Raw genomic sequence first — 22,161 nt, forward strand, 5'->3', positions numbered from 1 at the left:
AGAACACCAATCCTAGACTCAAATTAGAAATGTTAATGTTAATATTACCATGTAGTGACCTATGCACCAGGCCAAGTGAATGTGACAGGGCTGTATCGTGTCTCTGCAAAACAGTATTCAAAACCCCTCTTTCCCCGTGGAGTGCTTTTCCTAGTATATCCAAAGCAGCATGCACGATACACCTCAATCCAACCTTTCCTCTGTTAGCTTGGAGTTTCCTACAGTCTCCTCTTTTCTTTGTTCCCTAATACCAGTTTCATCTTTCCAGAGGGACACTGTGACCTGCTTTGACCAATGGATGGAGTTAACACAGGACCAAATGTAAAGCCAGATTGGAGAGAAGTAACTGAGAGACCTTCTGTGCCACAGACAATTTTCCTAGACGAGAGACCTTTTTTTATTACAGAGAAGTATCAAGGGACTACAAATACCTCTCTGAAAACTACAGGTTATTTTGGCAATTTTTTCAGGCGGGGAACCTGAAGAAAAGGAACTCAGAATTCTCAAAGAAATTTATTGCTGAAATCTACAGAAAAAAAGTGCTGATAGATAAGAGAGGTAAACTGCAGGGAGAATACCATTCCTCCTCCATGCATCACACCACTACAGATACATTTCTCTCTTGGGGGTTCTGCAGTAAATACTCTGATAATGTTTTTGTTATTTATTCTGCCCACCTGCTCTGTGCACTCTGGAAGGCCCTTGCATGTGGCCCTAGTTGTTTCCCCATCATTACCCTGTTATGAAATTTGAAAGTGTGGTTGATCTTGGTGCTGGAAACACAGACAGGTTGCTTAGTAAAGAAACAAGAACTTTAAAACATTTAAAAGAATTTATGGAGTCACATCTGGGATCTCCTTCTCCCAAGGATGCATGTACTGAGCTTGCCAGTCATTGAAGATCTCCTCAGTGCACTCACAGACTACATGTTCCATTTGTAGGGAGGGGTGGAGGGATACTTTCCATGTACTGAAAGGATCATCTGTCTTGGGATTTCTGTGAATTTAGAGATGAGAGGACATAGTACAGAGATATAAAGTGTGAGCATTTCTGTCTTCTTGAGAACACGATTAACCCTCATACTTATGCTCTGAAATAAAACTAGTTACACCCACAGAAAAAATGCAGCCATGTGCAGAGCTTGGACCATATTTTCAGAATGCACCTGAGCTGAAGATTCTCCTGACAAAGCCCAATTTCTGTACTGGTTGCTGTTGAATCAGCTGATATCATAGGCCCAGTGTGAATATTAGAGGAGTTGAGCTCTGTGCATCTGCCCAAATTCATCCATTTTTATTCAGCTCAATAATTCCACCACAAGTCATCTCTGCTGCTACTCCTTACCGAGCCATCATGCAGCCACACATAAAACTTCACTCCCTGAAGCAGCACTTGTATTCAAGTTCCCACAGAGCTCTGGTTTAAGTGAGAAGAAGAGAATGGTCCTGCAGGATTTTGTTTTTCAGTGTTATGGCTTATTTTAAATGAAACAAACTCAAAAATGCACTGTGCTTTGCAGTGGAAGAAGTCTTACATAGCCTTTTAAAGAAATGGCAGCAAATGCTGTCAAAGCTCTGTTTCATAATATTTACAAAGTAGTTGATTCGGACAGTAAGGGGATGACCACATATCAGAAATCAGGAGAGAGATTTTCTTGCACAGTTATTGAGTGAACATTCACAGAGTCCTGAAGTTACAGGAAACTCCTGATTCATTATCTGTCATATCCATGGGGTAAGCAAAGGGTTGTAACAACTCTACTTCTAATGGTGCCCCATGTTACATTCAGTCACGCAATTGAATCTGTACTTCACAGGTTAGTAGGGTGCCCTCACGGCAAATCAGGTAATATCTGCATTATCTTCTTTCACCAAAATATAAGCTCAGTGTTTTGCATATGTTGCTTCATGCTCATTTTGTTTAAATCAGCCTATTAATTTTTGTACTATGCAGTCATTCTCAAGACAGGCATGACCTCAGTCTTTTATTATTTAATGACTTTCCCTTTGTGGGACAACATACAGCTCTTCCACGTTGCTCATCACTTGGAAAAGGACCAACTTCATGAGTTCCTTGACTGAATGAGGAGGGGGGAAAAGGGAAAAAAAAGCCTTCTTTATTGTTTTTTAGGTATTGAAATCTAGTCTTGCTTTCTTCAGGCTGGAGAAACTCCAGATAATTTCTGCCAGCACAAATACGAATGATACGCTTCTACAAATCTGAACAGCGGCACAGCAAATTGTTCAACCCTTGTCTGAAGCACAATTTCTTGACAGTGAGGTGCTATCCTCTTCAAAGCACCTTCAGGGCATTAGAAGGGTTTCAAGTGAAACAGGACAGATTGAAGCAACAGTCATAATCTCATCTTTTCCCATTGCTATTTATCGCCAATGAAGTGTTCCTATGCATCTGTAACGGCTCACATTTCTCTGGGGGACAGGAAGCTTTAGTGTATATTTCCAGTGAAACAATTTCTAAAAAACAGTCTGAATGCATAATTTTGACCTCAGCATTGAAAGGTTATTTCCCTGCAGACTCAGAGGCCAAGTGAAGTTGTCAGGTGAGACCAACTGTAAGACTGGCAGATGAAACCTTCTTGTTTCAGCAGGTCAGGGCAAATGATGAGGAGAGCAGGCTGCTGTCTACAGCACAAGAAAGGGCCCAACCCTGCTGCTGGCTTTGCCTGCCTGTGAGACCTAGAAAACCCTGAGCAGCTGCTGTGGCCATGGGAGGCCTGGGAACATGTGGACAGGGTTGAGGCTGGTCAGGCTCAGCAGCAGCAGCAGGCACTGCTCCCAAAACTCCCACCCAAACTCTTCTCCACCCATGTATCGCTGTCTCCCTTCCCCTCCTTCCCTCTGGTGGGAGCAGCCTGACCTAGCCCAGCCTTGATGCTTTGTTCAGTTTCGCCTCAATCCAAAGATCCAACCTGCAAAATAGCAGGAGCTGAGAAAGATAAAGGAGCTGTGTGGTCCTGACAGCGGTGGACCCATTGCAGATGGCCTCACCTGGGCAGGCCACTCAGTCAAGGTGCTTGAGTTGGATTTTAACAGCTGGGTCAATCTGAATGCCCATTGCTCTCTCCAACCATTGAACACTCCTCCTTACAAATAAAGGCTTATTGTACATCTCTCACAGAGGTAGCCGTCAGCACCCTTCCCATGCCAGTGGGTTGGAATGAGCCATTGGGCCATGCAAGGGAATGCCATGTCATGGCACTGGTGTCAAGCAGGACCACAGGGTAGCAAGCCCTTCTCAGCCTCCCTCACGCACGCCGGGAACACCACCAGCACACCGGGAGCCCACCGCGACTCCACCGGCCCCACCTGAAGGAGAACCCAGTGCCACTCTTGCCCGCGATTCGCGGGCTGCGCTCTGTCCCAGGACTCCGGGTCATCGGGAGAGGGGGAGCTCTTCCTCAGGGGCCCGGCCCTCTCCTCCCATTAGCTCGGGAGCGGCCGTCGGCCGGCTCGGGCAGGGGTCGGGGAGCGGGAGCTGCCCCGAAGGGACCCGCTGATGGCGAGGGGCGCCACGCGAGGCCGGCGGCTCCCGCTTCTGCTCGGCCGGGGGGCTGGAGCGGGGCGGGGGCCGGGGCCGGCCGGGTGGAGGGGAGCGGCGCCTCGGCCGGAGGGGGGTGCGGAGCCGCTGTGGAGGGCGGAAACGGGGTGGGGGGATTTGCGTCAGTGAGGGAGCTGGGAGCGGGCGAGGGCGGGCGGGACGGACGGAGGGACAGACGGACGGAGGGAGCCCTCCGAGAGGCACCGGCCCGCCCCGCTCGCCCGCCGCCGCTGCCCGCCGCCCCATGGAGCTGTGCCCGGGGCCCGCCGTGCACTGGGGATGGGCGCTGCCGCTCCTCCTCGCCCTGGGCGCCGGGCTCAGCCACGGCACCCCGCACCTGCCGTACTCCCGGCCGGGCTCCCGCAGCAAGTGAGTACCGCCCGCCCGGAGCGGGAGCGGGAGGCGCTGCCGGCGGCAGGGCGAGCTGGGGCAGCCCGGGGTGCCGGTCCGGGCGAGCTGGGGCGGCGTGAGGACTCTCTGACAGGCGCTGTCTTTCCACCCTCCAGGAACTGGTGCGCCTACATAGTGAACAAGAACGTGAGCTGCTCGGTGCTGGACGGGACGGAGAGCTACGTCCAGGCCCAGTACAAGTGCGCTTGGAACCAGTTCCCCTGCCAGCCGACCCCGGTGTAAGTAGCCCAGGAGGCGACCTCGGGAGGGCAAGCGCTTGGCCACCCACTGCCAAGCCCCGGCAGGGAGGTGGTCGCTGCGCCGGCGCTCGGGTGGTTCCCGGCACCCCAAAAGCGCAGAGCCGGGGCAGGAGGGCGCGGACCGCCCCTGGTCCTCAGCACGCCCCAAACAAAGCGCGCTCTCATTGCAAACATCAGGCGGCCGGAGCTAATTGAAGCCAGATTGAATTGTTGGTCTGTGCAGCCAGCCCGCCGAGAGGGAGCTGCGCTGGCACACCTCGTCGGCGTGGTGGGGCGTGCAGGCAGGCGGAAAGCACGCGGGCTGCTTCCCATGGACGGCGGGAACGCCAGGATCTGTCGGGAGCGCACCTATGTGCTGCTGGGAGCGCCCCTAAGCATCCTGGCCCAGAGCTGCCAGGGTACAGCCACGCTCAAAACCGGTTTTATAGTTGCTCTGTGTTCCTGGATCAAGAGAGAGCCAGGAACGTGAGCCAGCTGCTTTACAGTCTGTGTATCCCTGTCGGTTGCCCAGCAAGGGGAGCTGCCAGTGCAGAGATTTTTACGGGGGGTTATATAAAGTTACTTTTTTGATTTTAAGCTTTATGAGTGTGACCGCGTGCTAGTCTGCAGAGTGGCCACCTACGGCACACTGTGCTGCAGCAAAGCTGTGTGAGCCTGAAGGTACCATAGGCGTCAGGGAACACATGTATCTCACCTTCTGGCTAATCTCAGGCAAGTCCCCTTTCCTCAGTTTCCCACTTGAGAAGCAGTAATATTTGCATGTTTCTGTTTGAAAGCTCTTAGTGATATGCACCCTGTGAAAGCATTTCACCTCTCCCAGAAGTCAGTGGAAGGACACCCACAGATTTTCGTAGGCTCAGACTTGGGCTGAGGAGGTGATGAGGATTGTTTTAGAGTAAAACTTCAGTAACTAGTTTTTATTTTGACGTGAAACGGTGAGAATGAAACTTATACTGCTGCATCCTGGGTACTACTGAAATAAGGCTGTGGACATTGATGACACTGCCACCCTGGGGCTCATGACAATAGGTGTTGGGTGTTTGGCATTCGAATGTGCCGCTTTCTGTCTGTTTGGGTTGCTATTTTTGTTAAAAAAACCAGCTTTTCTCTATTGGAAAATATAAACACTAGAATTTGAGGGGAAAAAACAAAGCAGACAGCTGAGTAACACTCTCTTGTGTAATATCCCGTTTCTCTTTGGAGTGTTGAACTGGCCATTTTGGACTTGTGACTGAGTTTATGGACTGTGTAATGGGGTGTGCCCTCTATCTTGAGAAGTCTCCGTAGTGGAGCTACAGAGGAGTGAGGAGTGGTTGAAACTGAGCTCTTTAAACATATAAATCACCAAGCATTGAGATAAGGAATTTCAGAGGCAGTAAATTAGGACTTTCGTGGACTATTTGCTAGTAGATAATGAAGAAAGTGCAAGGGCATTGCTTCTAGCTCAGGAAATTCCTGAACTGAAAATGTTTGAGTGTGTGAGGTCTTTGGCAGGAGTAAGAAGGGGAAGCCCATCTTGAGAGGGGGCTGGACTGCATGACCTCCAGAAGTCCCATCCCTTTCAGATTTCTCTGTAGTTCTGTGAAATGGAATTGTCTGTCCTTGTGCTTCGGAACATCTGGAGTTGGCTGCTGTCAGAGAGAGAATATGGGGCTAAACAGGCATTTGGTCTCGCCAGCTGTGTCCAGTCTCATGGGGTTTTTTTGTTCTTTTGAGAATGGAATTAGATACTTATCATAAGACTTTGTTGCCTCAATTTGACTTTCTTTGTTGAACATCACTATTATTTTCTTCATAACTGTAATGGCAACTGCAAAACAATTCCTTATTCTTAACATAAAATATTTTAAGCACCTTACACAGCACCGGCTGATTAACACCAAAAGATGGTAGAATATCAAAATCTTGAAATTTTATTGTGTTCAAAACTTTTGAACTTTTTGACTTTTATTTTTGTCTGCTGCATATACACCTTCTCTAAGTGCCAGAGTAGGAAAGGAGCTAATCCAAAATGTTTGAAAGACAGACCTCAAATCCTGCAAATCCCTAACTTCAGTCCTGTGAAAAGAATTATTTAATTCAGAAGGAATAGTGGTCTGAATAACAAAATGTGTTTATGTATGTTTATTAGCTAATGCTGACATAAATAGGAGAGGAAAGAGCTATACAAGCAACAAAGAAATAACTGTGAGGACTTTTCGGAAATTATTCTCTTTCCTTCCTTTATGCACTTGCATAGAGAACTTAAAATGAACTAAATAGCAGATATTCATGGTAATAAAGTATAGTCCCTGTGTACTCTCCTCCTGATACCCAGGGTTTATCTGAGAGCTCATTCAGCTGCAGACAGTGGGGACAGTGAGATCCAAATCAAACAAAGAGTTCCTTAACTGTATCACAGATGTAGGGGTTTTATTAGTACTTAAGTACTGTTAGGTCTATTTTTTAATTAGTCAGTGGATTTACTGTTGATTTATGTTAGTTGAAGACTAGGTTTAAAGAGCTTTTCTAGTATTTAGATACAGTCTAGGTTATGGGTAGCAATTACTTAGGTTGCATTTTATATGGGAGCATTTCACTGCCTTAAACATACAGAGTACTCCCAAACTCCATGTGTTCTTCACATACAAGAGATTGTGTATTCAGGTTTGGACTATAGTCAGCACTGATTATCCTTTTAATTTTTTTATTTTTTTTTTAGAAATACAAAGCTCTGGTGATTAAGCATAAAAATCATATGCATGCATGAACCCTTTTCATCTACGCTTTAGGCCCATTAAAATATAATTTGTCTGGAGAAAAAAAAAAAACAAAACGAAATCCCCTGTTGGGATGACTGCTGTCATGGTTTGAGACACTAGAAGTGTTAACTGTAAGTTCACTTTGGCTAGGGGATGTATTTCCTGAACTGTTAAGCTGAAATTCAGGAAATTATTACACTTCATTGTTTAAGTGTTCTATAGGTACTTGGGCTTGATAGTGCATTTCCTTGCTGAAAAGTTGGTGAATGCTTTAGCTCATTAAGGTGTCAAGGATAAATGTGAGTTGAAGTGTGGCTGCTTAAGAGATAGGAGGAGAGGGAGTAGAAAGAGCAGAAAGGCCCTTTGAAGTATGTTCCCTTTGAAGTATGGGGGGGCGCCTGATTTATTTTTCTTAAAACTGTGAGTAGCAAAAGAAGGAGGAAGGTTGTTATTAGTAGGTCATTGGGCTGAAAGGTACTTACGCAAAATATTAATGTTTTTACCCACTAAAAAGAACTTGGATGTTTTGAAATTTAATATTACTTCATCAATAACTGACCCCTCCCCGCTTCTTTTTTTGTGAATTTCCTTTCCTAGCTTTCTTGTGAATGGTTTGGTAACTTAATTAGCATTATTAGCAATTTATAACTAATAGCATTGTCTGATTCTAAATAAAAAATGTATTGCCCTTCTGGTTAGATCCTACACACTCTTTAGGATTTTGGCTTGTTCTGGTCAATGTAGCTGCTTCAGAGTAGGGTATCGTCATACTAATTGGTTTTTTTGCCTCTTGTTCTGTAGAGTATGGACTGTACCATAGGTGCTCAAGTTTATGGCCCAGCATTTTTGGGAAAAGCTGCCCTCAATACTAAGGTTTTGATTTTAAAGTTTGAAGTGAACTGAAGTGGCTGAAGCAGAGGGATGTTTTCTGGGTTTCTGTCTTCGCTACAGAACTACAATAGGACTTCCCCATAAATCAAATAGAAAGAAATTTAGATTGGTTAGAACCCCTGGAGGTATGTAACCCCCTTCCTCCCGCCATGGCTCCCAGCTAACAGAGAGCCAGCTTCAAGGTTAGATAAGGTTGCTCGGGGACTTGGAAGAGGGGATGTTTTATCAAATCTTCTAATTCATGTACCAACCCCCATTAATTCTGCTACGTGAGTAAAGATTCGTGAGCTCAAGTCAGGTCATCTGTCTTTAGCTTGTGAAAAGTAAATTTCATGGTTTAGGGTAAGCTTCTCATCGTAACACTAATGATAAATGTTTAATAAGCAAACCCATTATTTCATTTTGTTGCACATACTTAGAAAATGGTCAAGAAAATGATGAATGAATCAATAGCTGAATTAGCAAGCCTCTCCAAATCTCTCATTGAGCAATATTTTCCAAATTCTTGTCGTTTAATACTTTCAAATGAGCATAAATAAGCCCACTGCCAAACAAATCACGGTTTTGTTCATTGCCCAGAAGAAGATTTAAAGCAAAAGATTGAAATAATTTTAGAGAATATTACTGCTAGTTTTCTGCATTCATAAGTATCAGGATAGATGATTACTTATGAGTAAAACACAGCTTTTAATAAGCAGCACTCAGTGTTTATTAACAAAATAATACTAAGTAAAAGCAGAAATGTATTACTGAGGAACGGCATATGAGACTTCGAGTTCATGTTAAATGGCTTTATCAATCTGGCCACACCAGAGCAACCTCAGTAGAGCACGTCAGCCCTAGACTAGGAACATGTAGGAAATCCACATCTCGTTTTCAACTCTTCAACAGTCCCAATGTAGTTTTCAGTGAGACTGTTCAGTTGCTAGAAATTAAGCATACAGACCAGTGTCAGAATGCTTAGAAACAGCCAGGATCAAAAAAACTCAGATACACAAGTCAGCACAGATCGGAGCCTGTGCCTACCACTGGCCTCCAGCAATACATATCTTGTAAGAAAAACTTTCAGGATGCACAAAAACTTGAAGGGAAAGTGAGAGTGGTTTAATGTTTCCCCTCCAAGTATCTATAAAGGTCTTTGAGATTTTTTTTTCTGACTTCTTGTATTTTGTATGAAGCAGTGTTTCTTTGTACAGGCTCCAGCTAGCTGACTACATAGGGAGGTTAGCCTAAGGGGTTGTGCATTGAAAACAGTAAGGAAACTTAAAAAACTTCAGTCTCCTGTAGTGCTTGTTTGAAAATCTTTTAGGGCCTGCTGGGTGTGGTAAGCTTTCCTGGCTGGCTCCCCGAGCCTGAAATTGTGCATCTCTGCCTCCACACACTGAATGCAAGAGAATCTTTCTTCTCTGTGAACTGGACAGGGAATTTTAACTTCACACATCATCTGAGTGTGTTGCAACAATTTTAAAAAAAATCACACAGTGCTCCTCACTTCACGTTAGTGTAAATACGTAGAGTTTTATGCTTTCAGGTTTGAGAAATGCGTGACCTGGAGATCTGGAGCCTCTTCTGCTAAGCACCAAACTGTTGCCAAAACAACAAATTTTCTCTTTTAGGGAGCTGCTGACCTGTTTAAAGTGTATTTCATCATAAACCACCCAAATAACCAAGGAACATTCTGCACCATTAGAAAGTGGGCAGTGCCAGTTTTACACATCGCGCATTATTACTCCCATCTGACTTTGGTTTTGCATTCACATCTCATCTTTCCTTTCCTTTCTGGTTCACTTTTGGCTTGGTGTCTTGAAAAGTAACAGCTCTCAAGCTAAAAGTAACAGGTCTCAGCTAATCCCACAGTTAGCTCTTGCATTCATGAAAGTATTGGTCTTCTGTTCTAACTGTGTGTGTTCTTAAATGATCTGTCAGCAATAGCTAATTCTAGAGCATCCTAGGAATCAGTTTATTTCATGGGCAGAGAAGCAGGAGAGATACTGTTGGAGCTCAGTTTCTCAGGCAGCTTTATCAGTAGCAGTGTTCTGCATCCTCACTTGATCTTTTCACTGGTGTAAGGTGAGAAACTTGGTCCTCGCTGCTGGAAGAGGCACGTGAGTATGTTGCTAACATATAACCTGTTGGAAAATTTCACCTGTTCCATCCCTGTTAGACTACATCACATTGCAGCTCTACAAAGTTTTCCTGAAATCTTTTTGAAAGGACTGTATTTTCAGGGTTCTCCTATCCCATCCCATTTAAGTGGGATTTTAATAGCTTATTGTTGATCTGTCACCACGTCTGACTGACATAGGTGTATCTCATGACAAAATGGAAGGAAGCAACCATGTACGATAATTCAAGATTGTAAGTCCCAAGAATGAAGCTCTGCTTTGAGCTTTGCCACAGGCTGTCTGTGGCTGCAAGTTACTTAAATGCATCCTATGTCTTGGTTTCACTGCTTCTAAGAAGAGGATGCCTACCTAGTGGTAATTTATGAACATTAAGAGTATTAACATTTTAAACTTCTGAGCATTGCCTACTGGACTTTAGTGGTCAGCTCTTTGAAAATAAAATCTTCGGTGGCTGAGAGAGAGTTAGACAGATAGGTATTCCCATGTGTGTATGTGTCTGTATGAAGATATATATACAAGAAGAAATAACTAGTATGAGACATGAGGTCATGTTTCAGAGTGTGGAGTCCTTTGGCTCTTTCTTCCCATGAAGAAACATTTCTCTCCCAAGAGAGAAAATTGTAATTTGAGTCTCATCTTTTTTTGATAGAAGAATTCCAGCTGAGTGGCATGAAAGTCACTGTGTAAGTAATAAACAATGGCACTTCTGGAGGCTTTGAAAGGAGCTACAAATGAAACCATGTGGTGTTGCCTGAGAATAGTTGAAAGTTTTTGTCTTCTAATGCTTCCTGTAATCTTCTGCCTCTCTTATTGAAAAAAACACCCAAACTCTGAAGTAAAATTCAGGATTCTCTTGGATTCATTGAAATAATATTCAGCATTGAAGAGAACTGTGTGCGAGAAACCAGCCTACAATGAGCTGATTTGGGCACCATGATTGTCTGCTCCTTCCCTGGCACCAGTGGGTGAGACAACAGTTTTATTTAGATGTAGGCAAAAGCAACTTTTTCCTTTCTATCAGGAGATGAGTAATACAATCAAATAAGCACTGGAAAAAAACACTTAGTCTCTAATGCTCATTCCTGTTTTATGCAACATTTAGTAAAATTACAGTACTTTCATAATCAGATACTAAAACAGTCATTGCCATGACCTGGATGGGTGATTTCTTGGTTATGTACACAGCAGGCAGTTGTGTTTATGTGGATGCATAGTGCTTTGATTTATTCCCTTGCTTTCCTCGAGTTTCAGTCCCTTTTAATGCTCTCAGCCAGCAGCAGTTTTTTATTCAGGATTTAGCTCAGAATAGATCTGGTACAAATGTTGGCCATGCTATACATTAGTGAAAACTTTATTAAAAGCTCCCTTATGTACCTGTGCGAGCCCAGAGAAGCTGAGCCTCCTTGGTCATATGTGCTAGTGGTACTCATGACAGTTTTACGTTTTCCACAGGGGTGCCTCAAAATTGTGTTTTTCCTAGCACAAAAAAATTTGAATCACTCTGTGGTTTCTTTTCATAACGAATATTAAGTCCTGATTATTATGTTATCTATAGACCTTGCCATGACTTTTCAGGATCTTCAATTAAGATGGCTGTGACTGGGCCAGACACTGGACTAGTGGGTAAGGTCAGTGGCATTTTTTTCAAGAAAAAGTAATTCCTCAGACCCCAGTGCCTGCAGAGACATGTACTGACCTACTTTATGTGATTTTTGAAAAAAAAAAGCCAGCTAAAGGAAGAATAGCAGTGTAAAGATAAGATTTTCTTAAGTCTATCTGTAAGAAGCAGCTTAGTGCCTCTAATGTCAGATCAAAATGGAAAATCATTTTGGGGTGCAATAGGATTCTTTTTAAATTGATTTTGCTGCATTTCATAATTGGAATTTATTATGGCCTTGATGTCTTTCTTTCACTTAACATCTAGACTTCTGTAGGTTATTCTATTCCTATCAAAACATCTTTGCACTGCTTCCTATAAATGCCTTAGGATAAACTCTTAGTAAAGACACATATTTCTCAAATTAAGCTCATCTGTGGGCTGGAACACAAGCTAGCTGCCAGTGCTGCTGTGCAGTAGTAAGATTATAAAAGAACAAAATCCAGAGGTGGGGTTTGACTCACCCTGAATTCAGTTGTCTGCCCTTTATATGGAGGGATGAATATGAGCATGGGAACTTAGACATGCAGTGATGGTGACTCAAATGCAAGTCAGTGGTGTCCAGCATGCTCTGTAGGTAATCGGATGTAAATAATGACTTTAGGGTGAGATGCAGCCCTGGTTTGACTCTGCTGGCTGTATTGACTATTTCTGTTGGCCATTGTGGAAATAGAGACTAGTACCTGTCTGTACCTACACAGGAGGCACCTGAAATCCAGGAGAGCTGAAACTCACTGTTACAGACAACCACTGGAAGTCTCCCACGATCTCAGTGGAACTAAGATTTCTGTCACCATTTGTAGGGCTTACGGTTAGGCCTGCAGCCTTGGGAAACAGAAAACTTGGGATCAAGTGGTTCTAGTTTAGTATTTGTGTAGTATAAACGTACAAAATAAAAAATGTTTGGTCAAAGTACATTTGCATCTAGATAGTATTTCTGAGAGTGTCTGTGTGCTACTTCGGCACTCCTGTTGCAATCTATATTGGAAATTTAGATGGCTGGGACTATATAACTGGATAAAAATAACTAGCAGACTATATAATTTACAAAGAATGAATGTAGATTCATTCAATACAATTGTGAAATACTGAATACTACATTCAATAAAATTGTGAAATACTGAAGATTTGTTATCTTATATTCAATAAGACAGCAGTTTTCAGGCTGCTGAAGTATGGGACTTGTTCCAATCACTACAGAATTTTGGACCAACCTTAAAGCTTTATGCTCTGAATAAACATTTTATACTCTGCTTATGTAGAAACGTATGCTGATTCAGCAGTCCCTTCCTCACAGTGAGGATGTGGTGGCACTCATCTCACTGCATTTCCCAAAAGGTTGAGTGTTAATATCTAGTTCCAGAACTGAGCCATATGTTTTCCCACCAGTTTTGTCCAAATGTTTGTGATTTGTTTTATCGCTATTAGGTGACATTCCAAATATCAGTGTTAACTGTTTCCTTCTGTGGTTTAGCACCATGAGAATATTATAGCTTATTCCCTAGTCAAAATGTCTAATATTTACAGCAAACATGAATTTTTAATTAAGCATTTTCCTAAGGATGTATTTCTCTTTCAAAGAGGAGGAATATTTGAATGCTATTGTCACCCTGTACAACTTTATTTCAGCTGCAAAACACTTAGCTATTAAAAGTGAAGATTTGCATTAGCATTCTGAATGTGTTTTCTCATTTGATCATCATGTTGAATTCATGGTGAAGATAGTAGGCATTGGTAGTTATAAGCCTGTTGTGGCAAGACTCCTAAAACCAGCTGTTCTTATTTTCTCTGTTGCGAGGAAGGATTAGAGACTGTTGAAAGAATTATTTCAATTACAATATTTAGCTCAATTCATCAAGGGGATACGACCATCATCTTCGACTGAAGGTCCACAGGAGGATGGGGTGACTAGGCACAGTAAGTGCTGGTGTATTGTATGTAACTTTTAACCATGTAAGAAATTACTATTTTTAAATATATCTTTAAGGTACTTGTAAAAATAATTGTGTTTAGTAACACTTACATGAATAGCAGAAATTCAAGTCAACTGTAGGAAGATTTGATGTTTTACTGATTTTTAATTGCATTGCAGCATTTAAAGGCAATAAAGCAGAGCCTCAATTCTTTGAGAGACTTCTGAATTTTTTGTGAACCCTTTTGACCAAATTGCCTCACTAGATAACTCTGTAAAGATTCACACCTACTGGATACACGATGTGAAAATTGATGATACATTCTAACCATGTAACTCTACCCAGCTTCATAGAGAACCAACATTTTGTATCTCTGTATGTCTGTGATTGTATGTTATGCATTTGCTGTGACTATGAGTGAGCAGTTGTATTCAGAATGCTGCAGAATTGAATAAAGACATGTCTGATTTGTATATTCTGGTAGCTCCCAGTCCTATGTCTTTCACATACATAGAATCACAAATTATTCCCAGGATGTGGTCCCTCACAGGAAGTTATGGTTTGTTTTGTTAGAACTGTAACCAATAATACATTGTGTTCAATGCTGTTAGACTGTTATATCCTAGCAAAATCCTGGAAGTCTCCAGCTCCTGCACTGAAATTCATTGAGCGAGCAAAGTTCTGGCTTTAAAAAACTTAATATATGATTGAGAATCTCCCTTGGGCTGGATGCCTGCTGGTGACTGTCATTTATCAGTGCAGCTGGACAGTGCTGGCACAGTGGCACCATTCCTTGCATGGGCGACTTGCACAACAACTCTGTATGAAGTATATCATTAGTAGAGAAGCTGCATCAATGAAGCTGTCATTTTAAAGAAATTTTTATTTGACTGAATTTACATTAAAAAAGTGTTATTTTAAGTTCCTGTTTCCCAGCCTTACATGACTAACCTTCCTGGAGGAAATGGGAGTAGCTCTATGATTCATTCAGCTGGACTGGCAGTATAGAGAAGGAATAGTTCTTGGTAAGTAAATCCAGCTTTAAGTTCTGAGCCATCCATGAGTATAGCTTCTTGCTAGCATAGTTCAAAATGTGAAATATGAAAGCTATTCTAGATCTAGATTTCGAAATATTCTGATTCTAGCTTATTTTTGCTCTAGGAGAATTGTAGTTTAGGATTCAGGTTAGTCTGTATTTGATGTGCCATATCGGAAATCAGAACAGATCCAATTTGTGTATTTGCTGAAGTTTTCAAACTGGCAAGAATTTGTAAGAAATGGACTGCTACAACATTTTAGAAGTTGTAGATGCACAGTGTTTATATTTTATAATTTACAATGTGAGAATTATTCTGCATTTCAAATAATTTATTAAATCATATTGAAGGATTTTATGTCTCTTAGGATCATGACACTACGAAACAAAAAAAAGTAAGAATGTCGAACATGCTTATTTTTTAAGACGGAGTTTAGAAAAATTTCACATATGAGAAATATTAAGCTTGATTTCTTTTTATTTGTTAATATTCTTCTTTTGTGTCTTATGATTTGTCTGAACGTTGAAGTCATCTTAAGGTGTCTATGTTGATGAGTATGACTACAGAGAAGGTATAGAAAGAGAAACTTGTCAAAAATACGATAGAAAATCCTCGTTCTGTAATTTAAGCAAAGAAGTGCACAGTTTGCATAAAACTAGTCCTTATTCCTTTTATAAAATTACTTTCAGCTATATTCTTAAAACTTTGTTAGGAATATAGAGAGGTGTTTGAAAATAATCAAAATACTGTAATTTTCATGAAGGGTGTTGGCCCTGAAAGTATAGAGAGGAACACACACAAAGTTTGGAGCAGTTAAGTGTTTTATGGAAATCAGAGAAAAGTATGTACAACCATTTCCGGCATGTGAACATTGATCTGGAAGTTCAAAGTTTGCATTTCAGTAATGTGGTAGTTGTGAGAGAGGTTGTAATGACTCTCAAAACCACTTCAAAACACTCAAGTGTCTAGCTAATCCTGTGGTTCCTGACTCTGGCAGCTAGTTGGAAGGAAAGGATTCAAACTCAAATTATCTCGACAAGATGTGTTTTAATACTTTAGATAAGGGAGAAGGAAAAGGAAGTTCCTGGGTGGCCGGGATATTATTCTTCCCAGTGGTGCCCTCTACGTTGCACTCCTCTTTTTAAGTTTTAAAGCACTTGACCTTGGGGATGTCTGTACTTTATATTTGTAAGCAGGATTCAGCAGATGTTTCAGTGAAAATTGTGGAAGAAATGATGAGCTGCTACAGCTGTTTCATATATGGTGTTGCGAAGGTAAAAAAGGATTGGAAACCCACGTTGAGTTTACATGCTCCTAGTCAGAGTCTGAAAAGCTGACAGCCACAGCAAACCACTGTAGTTATGACCAGCTAATAGACAAGAGATGCAACGTAGCCTGCCCCTGCCTTCCTATGTAATCGAGAGGCTTATTAGAACAAGATACTCTTGGCCCAGAAAGTAACTTTTTCCCATTAAATGAGAAGTCATAGACAAAGTAATAATGCAAAACAACACCGAGTATATGCAAAAATTAGAATATATTGTGGCAGAATTGGGAAAGGTATGGTTGGAAAAGAAAAAAATTCATAATTAGTAGTAAACATTATAACCACCCTGCCACAAGTTTGTTAACCACCTTACCGAAAAGGGACAGCAAATGTCTGCAAGATGTGGGACGTTATATTAAAATAATGTATCTGGAGGTGAAATATGCTGAATAAAAAAAATATGGAATTATTTTAGTAATTATTTGCTAAAATGGCAAGAGGAACTTTGAAGGGTAACAGTTAAACTAACTCTCACTCTATCACTTTGAAGAGAAACTTTTTCACAGTCAGTGTAAGAATTTAACTCTTTCCATTTGATAGCTGAATACTGATTTTTTTTAACCAATAAGGAATTTTGCAAATTAATACAACACAGTGTTTAATGAAATATGTAGGTGATTTTTGTGTGATAGTATGGCTGCTCTTAGTGCCTGTTCTGTACTGTATTCTCTCTGTCCCAAGAGACACTCCCTATGAGCCCAGCCAGGCTATGGGTGAAATCTGTTGCAGAGCTCCTGTAGAGTCCTTTGCCACTGTTCTGAATTTATTCTGCCAGTATTACTATTTTAGAGACATGTAAGCTGTGAAGTGAGCCTGTCTTTCATTAAATGAGTGCAACCTGTTGTTATAATCTGAAATAATTGTAAGGAAAAAAGAAAGGAAAAAAGATCTGAAAATGCTGTAGGGAGATTAGTAGCGTGATGCTAGTTTTACTCTGAGAAAGGAATTTGTGTGAGAAATTGGGATTTTTTGTTTCTCTGTGTTCCAAAAATACAATTTTACAGAGCTCAGGCAGCAAATCCGTTTTCCTCATTTTCCTCTTCTCTCAACCCGAAATGAGCTGTGCTTTAAATTGATTTCGTTTTTATAAAATAGCAGGGCCTCTGGTTATAGTCTGGTGGGATACCATAGTGTCTGACTGCAGGTGAACATGCAGTATGTCTATGAAGGAAAGCTATGGAAGAAGTCTATGGTTAAAGAAAGTTGCACATCCAGAATCACTTTGTCATTTATTAACTTATGAGTGATTAATCAGGGAAGCTCAAGATTGTGTGTACTTAATGTGTGCATAGGTTTGTCTGCCAGACCCTTTTCAACTTAACTAATGAAGTAGGAAAGAGTTGATTTTTTTGTTGGTTTAGCATTTCATCTGACTCCTTCTTTCATGTCCTTGTCTGACTCATGCTTTCAGCGTTTTGTCCTTCTCTGGAATATCCCTTCCAGCTTTGACTGCTCTGTACATATGCATCCTGATGAATGGTTTAAGTGAAGACTGTGGAAAGACAAGTGGAACGAAGCAGGCAGAAACATTTTTTGATGTCCAGAAGAGCCCTGTGGGTGGGTTTGCCATGTAAAGCAGTTATTAGAGGAAAAAGGTTTTGAATTTATAGAATAATACATTGATGGTCACTGTTACTCTCAGTGGTGTCTGAGAAGTTGAATCTTCACTTGCCACAACATTTTATCCCTCTGCTCATACATGAAAGCCCTTATTCCATGCCAATATTTGTTTTTCCTGACATGACTGTGTTGAGCGCAGGTAACTTTAAAACCTAGACAGAAATGTTTGTTCATTTGAGGTTTGAAGCAGAAAATGAATCATAGATGAAAATATTTGATTTTCATTGGAAAAAAAAACACACCTGTTTTAATTTTTATTTTAATTCAAATAGCAGGTTAGGTTATAGATAGTTTAAAATGCTTTCTGTTTTGTCAGATACCGAACGAGTTTCAGACCTCGGTACACAGTTGCATATAAGACAGTGACAGAGCTGGAATGGAGATGTTGTCCTGGGTACAAAGGAGAAGACTGCAGGGAAGGACCAGCAGAAAAGCCAAACACTGCTCGTCGTCCCACAACACCAGCGAAAGCTGTTGTGAAGAAAGGCGTAGGTAAGTTTTGTTTTGAATTTTGGTAGGCGTGATCATGTCTGGTTTCTTGTTTTGTCTTTTAAGAATAAGAACTGTTATGGTTTCTATTAAAATCAACTACTGGCAGGTACAAATGCAGTATGGAAGGCGCTGTGTGGTGGCAAAATAATAGCCAGGCAATAGCAGTCTTGATACAGAGAATTTCCTGAAGAATTACAGAGGGTTGGGCTGTAGAATGCTGGCTGGAAATGCCAGCTGACTACTCAGGGTTCCAGAAAATCTTTGTTTTACGATTGGAGTTTTTGTGAGAATTTACAGGATTTTTTTTCTGTACTTTCTCCAATGTTGAGGAAAAAAAAATATTATGAAGAGCTACTATTAAAAAAACCCCACAACAGGTACTAATTTTGGTTATACATAATGGTCCCTTGCAGTTTCACAGTGTTTTGTTCAAGGTTGTGTAGATTTTTCAGATTTATGTTAGATTACCTGCCTTAGTAGTAAGGAGTAAGGGAATAAGTAGGGATAAGCCTTGGTTCCTCAAAGAATATTTTAAAGAATGAATGATATTTGTGTAAGATACTGTCTTCTGAAAGGGCAAGAAGGAGTGCCGTTACTGCTATATTATGCCTTTTCTCCATTAACAAAAAAATGATAAACAGATGTTTCCTTCTGAAGGACTTTTTCCGACATAATTGGAGATTAGTGTCACATATAGCACTTAGTCAGATTTCTACATGTGTTTTCTGTGTAGTGGAATGTATTGAATGACTTAAAACATGCTTTCAAACAAGTCCTATAGATTATACACCTGCTTTAAAAATAACCTTTTAAAATATTTTGTTAGCCCACCTAAAACATTATTTCCAAAAGATGATAATAAAACATGGATGATATCTGTATCATTCTCCTCTCTTCTAGACTAAATAAAAAATTACTTTGACTTTTCCTGAAGTTTATCCTTTCTTGACCTCTGATAATATTTCTTTTTTGTTGTTGTTCTGGATTTTCTGCAATTGTCACACATTTTCCCTGAAACTGAACATCCAGAACTGCATATGAAGCAAGTGTGGTAACTGGAGTACCATGCAGAACCCCATTTCATAATCTCATATATGGGATGTATATTTGGACCCCAGTTCAGTAAAATACTGGAGCACAAATCCATTTCAGGCAAATAAATGGCTGGCTGCCACTGAAGTTTTCAGTGGGAATTTGGGAGCAAATTATTGTTATAGTGGTTCCAAGGTGATTGTGTTGTGATGTGTATGGATCTATAATGGTCTGTTATATATACTATAACTTAGATTCATTGCTGAACAAGAAGGGCAGTTCTGCTTGCCGGTTTATTTATTGCCCTTGTATCTTGACAGGAGTTGGTCAATGTGCATAAACTTTTTAGTTTGGAGGGTTTTTGATAATGTGTTAATTATAAACTACTGAAAACAAGAACAGAAAAGGCAACAAGCATTCTGCAAATTAAATCATTATTTGGTTTTAAAGAAAAGTGAAATTAACCACAGCTGATTAAAACAAGTGACACTGAGAATATTTACATCCAGAGCTTGTCTGTTATTTCTGTGAAACAGATGCAGAACCAACGGAAGTGCCAGAGGCTCCAGCATATGAGAAGAGAATGCAGTTTCTTGAGGATGAATTGTTTAGACTTACACGATCTGTGATTGAACTTCAGTCCTCCGTGGCAGGTGTGAATGAAAACCTAAAGTTGACTGTACAAGAAGATGCTAGTAAGATGTTGGTCACTTGGCTGAACAACCTTTACGACCGCCCGGAGCCTGACAGCGCGGTTAGTGGTGAAACAGATGCTATTCATCTGCCTGGACTCCACAACAATAAAGATCAAAAAGACCCTTTTATTGATTTTGAAATGGAAGATATAAAGTCTGAGCTAGCTGAGGTCAAAGAAGCCTTGAAGGTGAGGAATGATGAGCTGGAGGAACTGAATGGAAAAGTAAAAGGCTATGAAGGGCAATTAAAACAACTGCAGGAGGCAGCACAAGGACCTACGCTAACAATGCCCAGTGACAATATTTATCAGGAGTATATAGACTCAAAATTTGAGTCCCTCAGACAAGAAATAATGGAAGGATTTGAAAAGAAAATGTCAGATCTGAAGAACTCCTGTGAATACAAACTACAGGATATTCAACAGCAGTGTGATGACAATGAAAATAACTGTATAGGGATAATTGATGTTATAAAAGGAAAAGAGAATGATTTGAGGAAAGAAATAAATACTCTCCGAAATCAGATTCCATCAAACGACTCCAGTTGTTGCAACGAGGGTGAGAGAAATGACTTTGACCAAAAGATAAAAGATTTAGATAAGAAGATTGACAGAGTTGTGGAAGCACATAGGATCTTGAATGTCAGAATAGATAATGAAATAATTCGATTGTCAACTCCAGATCTAGAAGACATGTTTGGCGAGAGGTTGGAGGAGCTTGATGCGAGGATGAATATTACAGAACGAAATGCTGAAGAACATTGTTTTTACGTTGAGGAAACTCTCCGCGGTGCTATAGCTGCTGAGGTAGATGAACTGAGAGACTTGTTTGACCAAAAGCTGCGGGCACTAGAGGTTAGGCTGGGTGGCACTATTTTAGAGATTGCTAATACCACGGACCCGGATGGAATGTTTATGAACCCTGGGCCCATCTTTCCCAGTGATGCAGGACTTGCAAGTGAGCAATTTACAGCAGAGATTGACTTCCTGAAGAACAAACTACTGTCACTTGAACAGCTCTGTGGACAGAAATGTCAGCCTGCACCGCAAGGTGTGGAGGACCTTCAGAAACAGCTAGAAAACTGTAATGATAAGTACAGTCACTTGCTTTTGAAAACAGAGAATAACTCTGTTCTTCTGCAGTCTCTAAATAGTTCTCTTAATGAGAAACTCAACTTAATTAAGGGTAACCAACGTGACATCCAGAAAATGCAAAGAGACATACGTGTATTCCGGTATAATCTAAATGTAATTGATAAAGATATGAAAAATCTTCAAGATGGCTTGAGTAGCTGCAAGGAGCAGCTTCTGGGTGTCAATTCTACATGTAGAAAAACACAACGAGGTGTCTTCCGAAAAATTGATCAAATGCAGAGGACATTTGCAAATCAAACTGCTCATCCCAGTGAGAGTTGCTGTGGTGAAGTGAAAGAGAGGCTAGAACAATTGAATGACCATGTCCTGAATGATCTTAGCAAGTGCAAAGAAAAGACACAAGGTATCCAGGAGGGTGTTTCGGATGTTGAGAGCAGAGTCTCACATGTTGAAAAAGTTTGCGGCAGGCTGGACTCTGTCTCAGATAGCTTGCAGAGGATAAAAGAAGGTCTGAATAAACACGTGAGCAGCTTATGGAACTGCATCCATGAAATGAATGGAACTATAGCATCTCATTCCACAGATATTTCTGGCCTCAAATATTCTGTCCAACAGTTTCATAGTCAGGTCTCCAAAATCACCACAGACATTGAAGGTGTGCTGAAATCTCAGTCTGACACAAGTAAGTTTTTTCCTTTTCTTTTTTTTCCCTTTTTTTTGTTTGTTTGTTTTTCAATTGGCTTTCCTTTCTGAAACTTTTATAAAGGAAGCTAAACAAGGGAGGGAAAACTTAATATTACACAATTACTATTTTGTTTTTACAGTGACTAATTTTGGCTCTTTGCTCTAGAACACCACAGAGTACTTTGAGTGCTTTTAAAAGTATCCTCCAAAAAAAACCAAAACCCAAAAAAGAAGTCTTACATGCTTTTACGTTTACTTTGAGACAGAATAAAGAGAGTGGGAAAAGTAGTATTTTTGAATAGTGAGTTTAAAGTAATGATTGTCTGTGGCTCTTATTGCAGTTAATTTGATTTAATTCTTTTTCTGTTTTTATTCTGTTGTGTGAGATTATTCTGTATGCCTCAGGAGAAATTGAAAAGTAAATGGAGAAAATCAAGTCAGAGTAATTCAAATTTATTTTGATAATACATATTATCCCCGCATTTTCTCAGTTGTGTTCTTAGCATGAGTTAATGATTATAATTCAGCATCAACTTTTTGATCTAGAACTTTCACAAACAAACTCTGGCATATCTTGGCATGGCAATATAAAAATTCTTCTTCATAACTCTCACAGAAGTTTGCATTCCCACAAGGTAGTTGGC

General features: G+C 40.8%; 1 protein-coding gene across 1 annotated transcript in view; it reads left to right on the top strand.

The window, feature by feature from the left end:
- Nucleotides 1-3,760: 3,760 nt before the first annotated feature.
- EMILIN2 (elastin microfibril interfacer 2) overlaps nt 3,761-22,161 on the top strand; it is a 31,196-nt gene continuing 12,795 nt past the window's right edge. Inside the window, exons 1-4 of the mRNA XM_027675889.1 lie at nt 3,761-3,927; nt 4,065-4,187; nt 17,837-18,012; nt 19,581-21,515. Of these exons, the coding sequence (XP_027531690.1) occupies nt 3,803-3,927; nt 4,065-4,187; nt 17,837-18,012; nt 19,581-21,515 (2,359 nt within the window). The 5' untranslated portion in view covers nt 3,761-3,802. The remainder of the gene's footprint in view (nt 3,928-4,064; nt 4,188-17,836; nt 18,013-19,580; nt 21,516-22,161) is intronic.

Source organism: Neopelma chrysocephalum, unplaced genomic scaffold, assembly GCF_003984885.1.
Source record: "Neopelma chrysocephalum unplaced genomic scaffold, ASM398488v2 Primary Assembly neopelma1_22, whole genome shotgun sequence".
Taxonomy (NCBI): Eukaryota; Metazoa; Chordata; class Aves; order Passeriformes; family Pipridae; genus Neopelma; species Neopelma chrysocephalum.